The sequence below is a fragment of the Grus americana genome, chromosome 1 (genome assembly GCF_028858705.1).
Source record: "Grus americana isolate bGruAme1 chromosome 1, bGruAme1.mat, whole genome shotgun sequence".
Classification (NCBI taxonomy): domain Eukaryota; kingdom Metazoa; phylum Chordata; class Aves; order Gruiformes; family Gruidae; genus Grus; species Grus americana.
The window spans coordinates 124,148,153-124,161,987 of NC_072852.1; the positions used below are offsets into that span (position 1 = coordinate 124,148,153).

At 42.3% G+C, this 13,835-nt stretch overlaps 1 protein-coding gene across 9 annotated transcripts in view; it reads left to right on the plus strand.

Annotated features, from left to right (window-relative positions):
* The first annotated feature begins 777 nt into the window (after positions 1-777).
* CASK (calcium/calmodulin dependent serine protein kinase) overlaps positions 778-13,835 on the plus strand; it is a 225,369-nt gene continuing 212,311 nt past the window's right edge. For 3 of the 9 annotated variants that reach the window (XM_054802297.1, XM_054802364.1, XM_054802375.1), the window contains exon 1: positions 779-1,542. In XM_054802297.1, coding sequence (XP_054658272.1) covers positions 1,484-1,542 — 59 coding nt within the window. In that variant the 5' untranslated portion in view covers positions 779-1,483. Of the gene's footprint in view, positions 1,543-13,835 lie in introns of all 9 variants that reach the window. The other 6 variants (XM_054802331.1, XM_054802313.1, XM_054802322.1 and 3 more) reach the window with 3 other exon arrangements.

The window sequence follows — 13,835 nt, forward strand, 5'->3', positions numbered from 1 at the left end:
GTTTTCCTAATAACAGAGCTCAAATTGTGCTCCAGAAAATGCTTATATCCTCTTGAGAAGGAAGCGGGGAAAAAAAGAAGGAAAAAGAGAAAAAAAAAAAAAAAGGGCACTTTAACTGACCCTGGACGAAGTTCTCCAAGCCGTTTACGCAGAGAGGTTCTTTACTACTACAGGAGAGCGCGTGAAAAGGAGAAGGGCCGCCTGCCGCTACAGACCGCGCGTGCAGCTGAGGCGCCGTACCCACAGCCGCCCAGAGCGCGGCAGGTCCCCCCTCCTCCCGCCCGCCCCGCACCTCCAGGGCCGCGCTCCCCCCGCACCCCGCGGCCTCAGCGCGGCGGGACGGCCCGTCCTTCTGCCGCCGGCCCCGTGCGAGCCGCTGGCGCTCAGCGGGCCGGCGGCGGGGAGCGGGCGGCCGGGGAGATAAGGAAGGTCGGTACCTGAGCCCATGAGCCCCTCTCGCCGGCGCTCCCCCCAGCCCGGCCGCACCACAAACGCCGGCACCGCCGGCCGGCCGCCCCCTTGAGCCCCCTCCCCGCGCCATGACGTCATCCCAGCCCACGCCTGCGCACATCGGACCGATCGACACCCCCCCCCCCGACCCCCCAAAACGGATGGTGGGCGTGGCCCCACGCGCGAGTCTGGCGGGGCGGGCGGGGGGGGGGGTGGGGAGAAAGAGAGCGGAAGCGAACGCAGCCCCCCGCGTGCGTGCGTGCCGCGCCTGCTCGGCCTGCCGGCGCGCGCGCGCGCCGTGACGGCTTTGCGTGACGGCGGCTGAGAGCGCGCGCCCGCCCTCCAGTAAAGCAAGCGCCTATCGCGGCCGCCGCCGCCATCGCCGCTTCTTCTCCTCCTCCTCGCGCCTGGGAGCGTAATCAACGGCCGCGCCTGCAACTCCCCGCCCCTCCCACTATTATCCTCCCTCCCGGCGCGCGCCCCCGCCCGCCCGGCCGGGAGCGCGCGGCCGCCCGCCCGCTCGGCGAGGGAGCGAGACGGCGCTGCCGCCTGCCGCCGGCCTCTCTCCCCGCCGCGCCGCGCCGATCCCCTCCATGGACCTCGCGCCGCCCCGCTAGCCGGAGCTGCCCGCCCGCTGCCGCTGGGGAGTAGCCGGCTGAGAGGGGGAGGGAGGGGGCGGGAGGGGGGTGGGGGGCGGAGGAAGGTGGGGTCGCGGAGTGTGTGACACGCGCGGGGAGCGGCGGCGGCTGCGGCCCGCGGGAGGAGGAGCGGGGAGTCCCGGCGCGGCCGCGGGAGCCCCCGGGCGGGCGGCGGCGGCGGCGCCCCAGGAAGGTGGCGGCGGCGGGAGCTGCCGTAGCGGCTGGGATTTACCGTGGTGGTGGCGGTTGGCGCTGACCGGCGGGGGAGCGCGCCGCGCGGCGGGGACCGTGCCCGCGGCCCCCCCTCCCCCCTCCCTCGCCCCCCCTTCCTCCCTCCCTCCCGCCCCCCCTCCCCGGGGCCGCCGCCTCTCGGGCTGATCCCCCCCGCCCGGACCATGGCCGACGACGACGTGTTGTTCGAGGACGTGTACGAGCTCTGCGAGGTGATCGGCAAGTGAGTCCCGCGGGGAGCGGGAGGCGGGCAGGGCAGGGCGGGCGTGTGCGCCACCGGGCAGAGCGGGGGAGGGGGCGGCGGTGCCCCCGTGCCCGGCCCCTCCCGCGGGGCGCGTGGGGTGGGTAGGGGAGAGGGATGCTCTGCTCGGCACCCACCTGAGTCGCCGCCAGCGGGTCCGTGCGAGCGGTGCGGGATCCGGGTCCCCCTGAGGCTGGTGGCGGTGACACGGCGGGTGCGTCCGCCGCGCTGCCCACCTTCGTTATTACACGGGAGGCGGCAGGGGGAGAAGTGACCCGATGTTTCCTCAGCCACCATGATTAACCACCTAACCATCACTCAGGCTGGCTGCAGCAAGCGGCAACCACTTCCCACCCCTTTTCTTCTCCTCCCCCCTATATCCCATTCCTGGCACACCCATCAAGGATTGCCTATTGGGGAAGGGGAAGATGTCTCTCTGTAGATCCACCTATTCACTGGGTGTCCGCATATTTGTGCGCCAGGTGTTGGGTTTTCCTCTTCTTTGCTGCATAATAACCAGCTTGTTAGTGGTAGTACTAGTGACGCTCGGGTAGTGCTCGGTATTCGTCCAGGTCTTTCCCTCCACTCTCGTTCGTGTGGAAATAGAAATGTATAAGGCAGCAGGAGTGCTTGGCCTTTTGAGTCTTATTATGCAACTGCTATTAAACCGATGTTCAAGGCTTGTATCAAACCTAGGAGTTGAGGTAGTTGCTAGTGTTCCCCAGCTGCCTGTTTCGGGTAACCACTGTTGTAGGGTGGATGGAAATGACAGTTCACGTCTCAGTCTGTGTAATCGCACCAAGAAAATTCATAGACTCCTCCAAATTAGATGGTGATAAAGAATTAAAGCTGAACTTCATTCCCCCCCATATTTTGTGACTGCCCAGTTTCGAAATCCATTTTTTATTTATTTGTCATCTCCCACGTATTTTCTGTAGTTGTGTCTATGTTGCAAAATGGGCATGAAAGATGTAGCAATATTGTGACTTCCTAATTTTTTGTATGTTTCTGATTCCGAAGCTGAGATTGCTGTGGAAGCTTTAGTAGTGACACCGTTCAGTGTGTTTGCAGTTTTTCTTCCTGACGATGAGAATAATTGTTCACTGTGTTTTGATTATAAACAAAGAATTTTTTCTGCGTTTATTCCCTTGCCCGCTCTTCACCAGTATGCTTTTCAGTTTATGTCAAGTGCTGTCTACTTTCAAAGCTAAGGCTAAAAATATTCTGGAATTAATCTTGCCTCAGGATTATACTAAAATGCTAGTCTTGGACTTGGCAGGTGACTTTGTTGCCAGCAGAAGTTTCAGCACTCGGTTCTATCATTTCACAAGGTATTACTACCTTTCTTTTAACACAGCTTTTAAAAACATTTAAGCTTAGAGGGCCTTGTTTGCTGTCATAAATGGTAAGCGATTGCTTTAGCTTAATGCTGGTTGTTGGTTAAGAGCTTCTGTAGCTGAGAAACAGAACTCTGTTATTAAACATGTTTTGAAGACAATTTTTGGCACACTCCTTTGACAAGTGGCTTTATGCTAACCACTGCAGTTCACACACTACCTGATTACCGTTAGGAAGAAGTGACGTGACCGCGCACCCTTTTAGAGAATGGGTGATTCACAGGGGTCCAGATGTTTGCATATCTTGAATGACTTTTTGTTTCGTGATTGGAGAATTTTGAAGAGAAAAGCCCAAAACTGTGAATTAGGTATTACCTACAGAAGTTCCACATGAGATTTAGGTAGTAGAGATTGTCTTGTGATGTAACTAGATCTCACAGGTAAATATTGAATCACATTAGCATAATGATGCCAAGAGCACGGTAGCAAAAACAGGGTGGATCACTGAAAATAGCAGCAGTGATGGTGTGGAGGGTTGATAGCTCGTTGTGATTGCTCAGGCTTTTCTGCACAGATGTCATGCCAGTCCTCTAAAAAAGCATTTAAAATAAATACACAATTTCATGTACAGTTGTATAAGTAGCATTACTATTTTTGCAGCAGTATGCAGGTGACTTCCAGGGAACCAGGGATGCAGCATCTTTATTTAGCTTGCAGATTTTGGGTACCACCTTGCCTGTCTTTAAGCAACTTGAGGAAAGCTGCTGTAAATCTGCTTTGAATTGCTACATATGCATCTTGCTAAACATCTTTCAGTGAAACATCCACTAAATGTCTGCATGTTCGTGTGATTTATTATTGATTGATACAGTAATTTAGTTCTTGCAAATAGCACATCTGGTCCTGATTTGCGTTTCAGACACATGAAATATTAAAACATGTAATTTATCTTTCCTAAATAGGTAGTTACCACTGTCATTTAAGGTAGTAAAAGGTATTTTCACAGAGGGTGTGGGAAAGAGATCTTTGCCTGTAAAATGTCTGACTATGTAGTCTAAGGTAAGTCCCAAAGTTCCCATATGATTTACTAGAGAAGTAAGGAGATAGTTTCTTAGCTGACAGCATGCAGTCCAATTTGTTGAGACCGATCTTTAGGATAAACTTTAAACACTTCTAAATATAATAAACTGGTAAGACTTACTTTGTGCAAACGCAGTGATAATAGCTTTTGGTGTGCTGGAGTGTGGAGCAATTACAATGCAATAGTATATGAATGAATTGATTGGAATGACTGTGATAAACTGTTTATTGTGTGACATTTAATGTGCTTAAGTTCTGCAAGCATGCATTTTTCATTATGAATGGGTGCAGGAGAAAAGAAAGGCCAGTAAGGATAGAGAGGAATTCTAGTTCATGTTTCCTTTAGGGAGGAAGAAAAAAAAAAAAAGGAAATCATTGTTTGCATATATTTCCAGTATATAGCTTTCAGTGATGGAAAGGTATAGAGATAAAAATTGGAATAATAAGCCCAAGTTCTTGTTGAACTTTTTAAAGTGGCATTCATGACACTAACATTAGTCATGTAGTTTTACTTTACCAGGTGTGTTATGTTCTAGGTTACTGTCTTGTCTTCAGACTTGGCTGACACAAACACACTTCAAGCAAGAAGGAAATTGGGGATTTCTATATTAGCCTTCAAAAATGTGTTAACATATCTCAGGATATCTGGCAGTGATGAAAAACCCAAGTGTACCATTTTTTTTCCCCAAACTTGCTTCCAGGTAACTTTGAAGAGATTCTCCCAGTATATTGATTGAGAAGTACACAGCTAAAATATTTAAGCCATTTGATTGACAGTTCACATATAATAGTGCTTGGTGTACCACTTTATTTTTTTATTAGAATTTGCATTCAGAATGCATTGAGGAGTTTAGAAAACAGTAGATATAGAGTTGAAACATCTTGGGTATTCATCGGAGGTGAAAACTGTTCTGAGTTTATCATAGGAGTTCCACAGACACGTTAGCAGTAGTTTTCTTTATGCCAAAGAGAGAATGCCTCTCTTTAGCTGGTATTGAATCTAGAAGACTGAGGCATGGCTATTATGATAGATAGTCCTTGTTCTGCAAGGACGTTATTTTACATTATCTGGTTTTGAGTTTCTGTACCTCTTAAGATTCATTTTGGTTTATGTTAGCATTAGAGGAATACCATAAAGATTGTCTGACCTTTCTAAGAGTAGGATTGCACATTGCTTAAAAATTTCTCCAAATTTTTAAGTTGTAAATACTACGTGATAAAGTTGATAAAAGTTTATTTGTGTTAAAAAGGGCATTGGTCACAATTGAAATCATTAGTCTTCATATTAATAGTCACTTAAACTGTAAATTTTTGTAATTTCATCTTCCATTTGTGGACCATATTTATGTACAATCCTTGTGCGTAGTAGTAGTGCAGTCGTTGGTATTTTAGCACCAAAGCATAACGTGATGATTGGTGCTAATTCTATCGTAGCTTTCAGGATGTTCTCTGCAATATGACTGGGTTCAGTCTAGTACTTTTCTGCACTGTACACTTGAGGATTTTAGTTTGTTTTCTTTCCTCCTTCCCCTGCGATGGGATGATTCTCTCTGCTTGGGCTCTCCCATCTAGTAAAGAGGAGTTAAAGTGCCTAGAGCCTGCAGGCGTTCCTCTCCTCTGCAGCCTACCAGCACTGCTGGAACACTGCAGGAGATGTGAGAGGAGGATGCAAGGTCGTGGGGCAGAAGTGGGACAGGGGATTTTTTTGCATTAAAGTATGAAGGCTTGTATCCCATTGAACTCAGACAAGAGAATGTTGGTTGCAGTTCCGTCCTAAGTTATTACCTTGAGATGGAGATGCTTTAGATTTATGTCTCAGTCTGGGAGTGTTTAGGAAAGGGACGAGAGAGCTTGTGGATTCCTTGTCCAAGAAATATTTTAATAATTTTAAGTATTGTGATAACAAAACTATCTAGAAGTATTTTGATGGTTTCAGTGATACTGTTTTTCATTGTTGCCTCCATTTTCTCTGCACAGGAGTGAGAATACTGATGACTCTCAAATGTACTTTTTCTCTAGTACACAGTTGAAATTTTGCATCTCCTGTAAAACCGATGCAAATAACTGATGGATATAGTTTTGACAAACCAAATGAAAATTTGAAACAACTGTTATTATATATTCACTGTTTGGAAGGGGGAGAGGGAAGGGAACTTTTTTGGGATATGGAAAGTGATTTGTCTAGTTTAGCTTTTGAGTTTTTTAGTACTGTTTTATTAGTACACTAGTATTTGAAACATTCTCAACTGTTTTCTGTGTTACAGTGTTTGAGTGATGGATTATAATGAATATTTGATTTAAGCATGAGTTCATAATGTGCATTGCTTCCAGAAAATAACAGGAGATTACTTGAAGTGTATAGTTCCTAGAATATCTCCTTAGCTAAGTCATTCTGCTGTGGATTTTAACTGTAATAGTGACCTGTTTCTACTTAAGAGGCTCTGTCTACTGAAGAGGTTCAACTGTAGCTGAGCACAGAGTAGAATTAATATACCTAGTTGCAGAGTACAACATTTTAATCAGTACTCTCCTTTCCATTTGTGTGGCTTTTTCTAGTGTTGTTTTGATAAGCAGCTACCTTCTTGCATACATCCTTATGATGTGAACAAGACAGCTGTAATGATTGGGAAGTAGAGGCTTGCTTAAGAGGGGAGTTTGAAGGAACTTGATCTGGGAAAATGCAAACCGAGACAGATTGTGCAAGGGCTTTGCAAATATGTTTTTGTGCTTAAACACCCAAGAGAAGGAAGTCCTTGAAAGTAAGAGCAGATGAGCGAATGTGCACAGACTAGTCCCAAGTACTTTGAGGCTGAAAATTAGAAGATTTTAGACCAATTTACTACTCAGATTCTGGAGCAGCTGACTGTGAGAAGTTGTGGAACAAAAAAAACCTACCTTGTCTTGAAGATTTGCTGAGTTAAGGTTTTGATCTTTTAATAAAAAGAGTATGAAACTTTGTTGTTTTAAGAACAGGGTGTAGGCTTTAGGACCCAAGTGATCCCTGATAATCATTTCAATTCAGACATGCTTGAGATAAAATGCTTCAGGATAAAGAAATATTAGGGAAAGAAAAGATCCGTATTCTATGTCAACAACCCCTCACCTACTTAGCCCTCTATCTGATACAGTGGCCTTTTCATAATCTCTTATACAGATGCCATCACAATGAAAGGTAATTGAGCAGTATTAACCCTCATGTGATGTTTCCAAAGATCACTTGTAGTCATATTAAATGTGCCATCTAAAGAATGATTACTTCAGATTTGAAAGAGGTTGTTGTTAAAAGTAAGTATTTTATGCCAAATTATGGAGTTATTTTTATTAACTCTTATGAATTCTCCTTTTTCTAGGAGTACCTTTTTTAATATATAGTGTGAAAATGTGTATACAGGATATATTACATGCATGACCAGAATTATAATCCCTAGTTGTTTAAAAAGTTAGACTGATCTCTTAAGATAGTGTACTAATCAGCTAATATGGCCACTGAAAGAACCCCAAGAAACCCTTTTCTTTTTCTTTGCATGTATCAGATAAGCATGTAAGAGGATATATCGAGGTAAGGCATCCAAAGCATGGGAAGAGAGCCTTCCCTTCAATGTAGCTGTAAACTGAACTGTATTTCAGAGCGTCAGGTTAGTAACTTCTTTTCATAAACTTCTGCTGTATTCAGAGTGAGTTACAGTGTTTCTTGGGAGATGTCTATTAGTATAAGGAACGCCTCCCTTGCCAGAAACTGTGTTACTAGTGTTTAAGGCCCGTTCTTACTAATACCTTTTTCTGAAATGAGAACAGCTAAATAAGGTTTGGAATAATTTTTGGAGCTTGACCATAAAAGACCTTTGCATTGTGATAAAGGTTTGGTTTTTTTTCATTTTGGTTTGTATGAGAAACAAAGACGTATTTTTCAGAGAAATGACTAGAAAACTGTTACAGGATAAATTTAAGACTAAAAGGACCAAGGACTATTTCCTAATTTGTATGCTCAAATGACAGAAGTGACTCTCCCTTGGTTAACAAGTGCCTTGCTCTTTTACTTTCATGCCTTTTTGCTAGAATAGAATAAGAAGGGGTAGCCAGAAAGTTACTACATACCTTCTGTCTTTTATTGCAATGTTCAAGGTACAGTTGGGCTGTACTTTCCTTCCAGGCTTAGGATTTGTCAGAATTCTTGTATTGTCAATATTTTGTCAATTTCTATATTGACTTTACTTTTTCAGAAACCAATAGTTAAAACATGTCTTCACCACATGAAGGCATTTATAATTGATGCATAGTTCTTACACACTTACAAAGTTCATTGTGTGTATATTTTCCTTTCATTGGGGTTTCTAAATAGCATTTGATTAAACAGATTTTCACTTGGCTCCTTCACCTGCTTCTTTGGCTATCCAATGGCACGTGTAACTGCTTGCAGGTACTCCGATTTCATTTTTGACTAACATCTGCATTTGCTTTTCTGCATAGTGTGGACATAAGCAGTTACCCCTAGCATTTAATATTGAGTAAATTTACTAGGATATGTGAATTAAGAAAGCTGTAAAGAACTTGCCTCTGAACAAAATTTTTAGAAGTAAAAGCTGGGATATAAATCCTGTATGGACATTTAAAGTGGTATAAAATGTGTTCTGTTTAAGTTCAGTTGTTCAGGAAGCACTTCCAACTAAGTTGAAAAACTAGTTTTATCTCATCAAAGTGTTGGTTCTGCTGTAGTTGAGATAGAGAAACCCTTACAATTTTATAGTGTGCCTTTTCTAGGGATCACATGATTCTTAGGTAACTCATGACTTGATTTAAACCCACTGTTACCAGTGTTTGGAAGGTAGTTCACATTTGGAAATTTTTGATCCAAAGGGTTCTAGGAGTAAGGAGAAAAGTCATAGCTGTAGTGAGGCTGAGGCTTCTCATGTACAGTGGACTTTAAGATATTCAGAACTTTATGAAATCTGTCTCTAGATGTCTTCTTACGTGGGTACGTAAAGTATCCATTTTTCTTTTGTACCTTCAGGATTCATTATGGACTTTCCCAGTATTAGAGCTGTTGTCTGTAAAGGCTTTTTTTTTTTTAAGAAGGCGGTCCCCAGTTCGTCATTTTTTGTCACCCTGAAACTTCTCAAATATTCCGCCTTTTTGATGGAGTACTGTATTGCTCTTTCCAGAGGAAAAAACAACAGCAAAACACAAAATAAGAAAAAAGTTCTTAGTATTTCTCCTAAAGGGAAGTTTAACTTGTCCGGACAAGATCTTCAGACGTGTTCCTCTGTCGCCTTTATTCTTCCAATTTTGTTTTGAGGAGAAAATCTATGAGTAAAACCTTTGGCTGCATTTCTGATGTTCTAGCTTAGAGAAGCCAGCCAAAAGGGTCTCATTTTACTTCCATCCTGCTCCAGGGAAATCCTGCAGCTGTTGCTGCAAATGGAGTTGTCAGCTGCCCACTCTTCTCCTTTTTTTTGCCTCCAGATGTTTCTCCCAATACTGAACAGAGGGGGACAGTTCTGAACAGTGGGAAAGCAGTAATTTACACAGTTAGAGGAATCTGTACACCTGTAAATGGAAGGGACAGTGAAGAAGCAAGTGAGGTAATCTTATCTCCCTTCTCCAAACCACCTTTCCACCCTATCTTACTGGTTAGGAAAAGATCATATAGAAGGTGGGGGTAGCCTGGGAAGATAACAAAAAAATTAGGGAATTATATATTTCAGTGATAGGACCTTTCCTGCATCAAGACTGTTCTGACCTAGTAACTTTCCCTGGAACAGAGCAGATCTTTGTGGAGCTCTTCAGGTTTGCCAGGGCTGAACTTGAATCCAGCCAGACCAGATAGGTTGGGTTCAGATGAGTTCAGAGAAAACATCTGTCTGGTCAGCGCTGGTCTAGCTGCAGAGCAGCTAGTCAGGGCAGGAATAGAGGTGAAATCCTGCATCTCCATAATCCTGCAGCCTCTTTAAGTATAACATGATTCCTGAAGGAAAGCTGTATCAAATTGTAGCCGGTCTGTAGATTCTGTAAACATGGTAGTAGTAGCCTTTCTCCTCTTTTTGCTCCTGCGTGAGGCACCGCGGGGAGTATAGGAGTGCAATTTTGTGATGTGAGCTGAATTAAGTTTGCTGCTGCTGGAAGAGGGAGGTCTTGCTCTCTTTGTGTGCTTCCATGCACTGCGTGATCCACCGTTTCCCTGTGCCAGCTTTAGCATTCATCTGATCTATATAAGCCAGGTGCACTACAAAAATACTCACTTGTTGTTCTGCTGTTTTCACCGGCTTGACTTAGACCTAAAGTGCAATCAGGGCTAGCTCAAGGTAGAAGATGTAGGGATGGAGAGAGATAAGAACCTTCCCCTCTCCTCACCTTTGACAACAATGAACTACTAAGGCTATGTCATAAAATGCTTTGTTGTTGTTTTTTAAAGCATGTTTGGCTTTTTTTGCATAATAAGCAGGAAGATAGCCTCCAAACTCTTTCCTGCAATAATCTAGAAAATGAGGAAGAAAGGGGAGGAAAAAAGGGAAAGAGGTTTTTTTGGGGAAAAAGTTGCAAATTAACGAACAATTATTTACACACACACACACAAAAATCATGCTTAGTTGCTTTTATGTCCTTAATTTGTTCCTTCCTTCTTTCTATACACATTCCTCATAATTAGAACCAAGCACTAACTTTATTTCAGGACCTCACCTCATTCCGGATTTAAATTGGATACACAGTAGAGTCACTTTAAAGTTAGGAATGCAACTGTAAATCTGGGATTTTTATTTTTTGAATATTTGAATTAACGATTTGAAGCATATTAGCTTACAACATGGTTAGATGCTCTTCCAGTGTGTATGTATTTTGTTGAGTCCTTCAGGACTTAAATATTAGCAGTTGGATGTACTTGGAACTGCAAGCATGCTTCTAATTTTTATAGAAACCAAATCTAAGTCTGTTACTTCTGGTTCTGATGTGATTATGTGCAAAAGTACTAATAGCATATTGAGGAAAATTCAAGAAATTTAAAAAAATAAATAAATTCCTGAGCTACCTTTTTTTCAGATTTCATTTTGCTCTAAACCTAAATTTGAAATGTATTGCATTGATCAAGAACTTGTTTCAATTAAAATATTTGTGCTTTTTTTTTTTAAGGGAAAGTTCTGCGTTAGAGTATCTAGATCAAGTTTAGACTGAAAAGTACCAACTTCTGCTTACAGAAAACACTATTTTCTTTTCTACAGCCCCCAAACTAGAGACTAGAGGTAATCTCTTCCTTAGTGTGTTCCTGCAAGCATCTTAATTCCAGAGCTTCAGCACTACAGAAATGAAAGCAACAAAAGGGGCTTTCAAAACTGAAGGTCAGACAGAACTGTTTTGCTCAGTTACAGCTATTAGATTAAGATTTTTTTTTTTTTTTTTTTTTTTTTACATTTTCCTCTGTGGAAAAAATAGTTACCTGTTGGCTGGGTTTCTCGAATGTTCAGCCCTTAAGGTTCAATTATCTTTAAAAGCATAAAGTAAACAGGGTGCTTAAAATATCAGGAGCTCTTTCTGTAATCTTAGATCTCAAGTGTGTCAATTTTTTTTTTATCAGCTGCAGGCACTTCCATTTGGAAAGTATTCAGTACTTCATAGCTGCCATTGAGACAGGGCACTTTCTCAACTCTTGCAGATGTATCTTCTTTCTTGGATTCTTAGTTTCTTAGTGTGAAGTTTTCAAAAGTCTGAATTGCCTGTTTGCTCTGCTGGTTAGGGATATTTCAAATAGATTGCTGGCTGTGAAGTTGGTTTCCTTGTGTTGTGTACATGAAATACTTAAAATTCTCTCAGAACAGGACTGGGAATCAGATTTCTTTTTGCTTAGTGAATATGATCATCATGGATGCTTCTTTTCCCTTCTTAGTGATCTGGTGAATATTAAATGATTCCATAAAATATCAGCTGGGAGTGTTGAGAATACCTCTGTTTCCCATATCTTCTAGCCTTGTGAGTGCTTTTTCAGGCACTGTGTATTAGGGAAAGAATTGAATATGTGCCTCCCAATTTGAGACCGAATGTTCCAAGCACTGATGAGTGAGTAAGAGCTGCTGCTGCACTGGACATGGACCAGCAGGTTGGGTCTGAGAATATGTCCCAGTTACTACCTAGGCAAAACACATAGCAGAACTGTTGGTTTGGATATTCTCCTTAGTTGTGAGATGCTGAGCTACTTGTTTCTGTTGAGACAGTGCTTTTCAATATGCTAGAGGATCCTTCCGTTTTAGAGTTAAAAGGCAAACTCAGAAGTGTGGAATTTTAGAGTATTCTCAGGGATGCAATTTAGCAGAAAGGTGAGATCGCTTTGTGACACTTTCGTGATTCTTTCCCTGAATATTTGTTGTTTTTTCAGAATAGGGCTTAGTTTCCTATATTGCTAATGTATTTTTAAAAAATATAAATTGTTGCAGAAAACTTAGAGTTGAAAAATCTCTTCCTGTAACTGTGCCTATACTTGGCTTTTCAGTATTTGTTACAGTTGTAAAGCAAGGAAAAGAGAGTAGTACCTTCTTGAAATGTGGTTTCATGTACATGGCTGGAACACTCAGAAATCTGTAGTGACTTCTGAGAATATTGATACATGGTATATTTAAACATGCATATTTTGTTGACAGCTGTTTTAAAATGCTTTCTCTGATATGTGCTAAAAATTGATCTGTGAAGTCATTGCAATTAAAAATAAAGCCTTACTGTGGCTTATACCTGTTCTTTTTAATAGGTTTACATTTTTTGTCACTGTTTAAAAAAAGGGAAAAGAAAAAAACAACTTGAAATGTTTGCTGTTTGAACAAAGCTGTAAGAATTATTCAGGACTTTCCTTTTCATTTAACTTTTTCTATTATTCTCAATTGGTAGCTTGAGACTTTGCTGCCATCTCTAGTTTCTTGATGAAATTTATCTTGAGCTGCTCTTTGGTCCTACATTTTCATCTATACTCTTAAACAGACACATTTTGGCCGGATTTCGTGACCAACTGCTGTTAGAAGAGTTTGTTTTATAAAGCCTGTATCAGTGAAGAAGATAGCTGTGTCCTGTGTTTATTTCCTTTAGAAAACTTCAGGGAGTTTCTCCAAAGAGAAGTATATTGTATTCTTCCTTGCCTCATCTTCAGATACAGCTGTAGTTAATAAGCAAACTTTTAGCAGTTTTTGCTCTCCTTTTGGCTGTTACAAATTTGCAAGTCATACTCCTGTTAGTGTTCTTACAATGATACAATACCTTAGGTTTTTAATTTTAGTTTGTTTTCTGTAATTTTAAGAGGTGTTTCGGAAAGATTATGATTTGGCTTTAGAGATGAATATACTGTCTTGACCGCTTTTATGCACATTTATATCTTTTTTAAAAAGTAATTTTCTTGATCTTCCCCCTTCCTACACCTTTGAGTGCTTTCTGAATATCTTGAGGAAAAGATTATATTGGATCTGACTCTGCCTTCTCTGTTGGTTGCCTAATGAATATAGAACAGTTTTATTTTTTGCTAACCTCTTCAGTACCAGCATTTTACTTCCAATTTGAGTGTCAATATACCTTAATGTTTTTTAAGCGTTTCTCTGCCTGTTTTCATTCTTTCATAATTTCTTTTATAATATAAAGCTCCTCAGTATCTCTGCCAAAGGTTCTTTCTGGCTTTTTTTTTTCCCCTGCTTTGCGTTCCATTTCTTTTTCATATCAATACTGTTATACATTTTTGCGCACTGTATGTGCTGCCCTACACTGAGATCTCCTTTAGTCTTCTTCAGCCTCACTGGCCTCCCAGCAGACTGTAGGATGTCCGTCAATCAGAATTTTGCTCCCATGGAAACTGGCTTGCTGCAGAATCAAACTACAATTTCAGTTTCTGAAATCAAAACT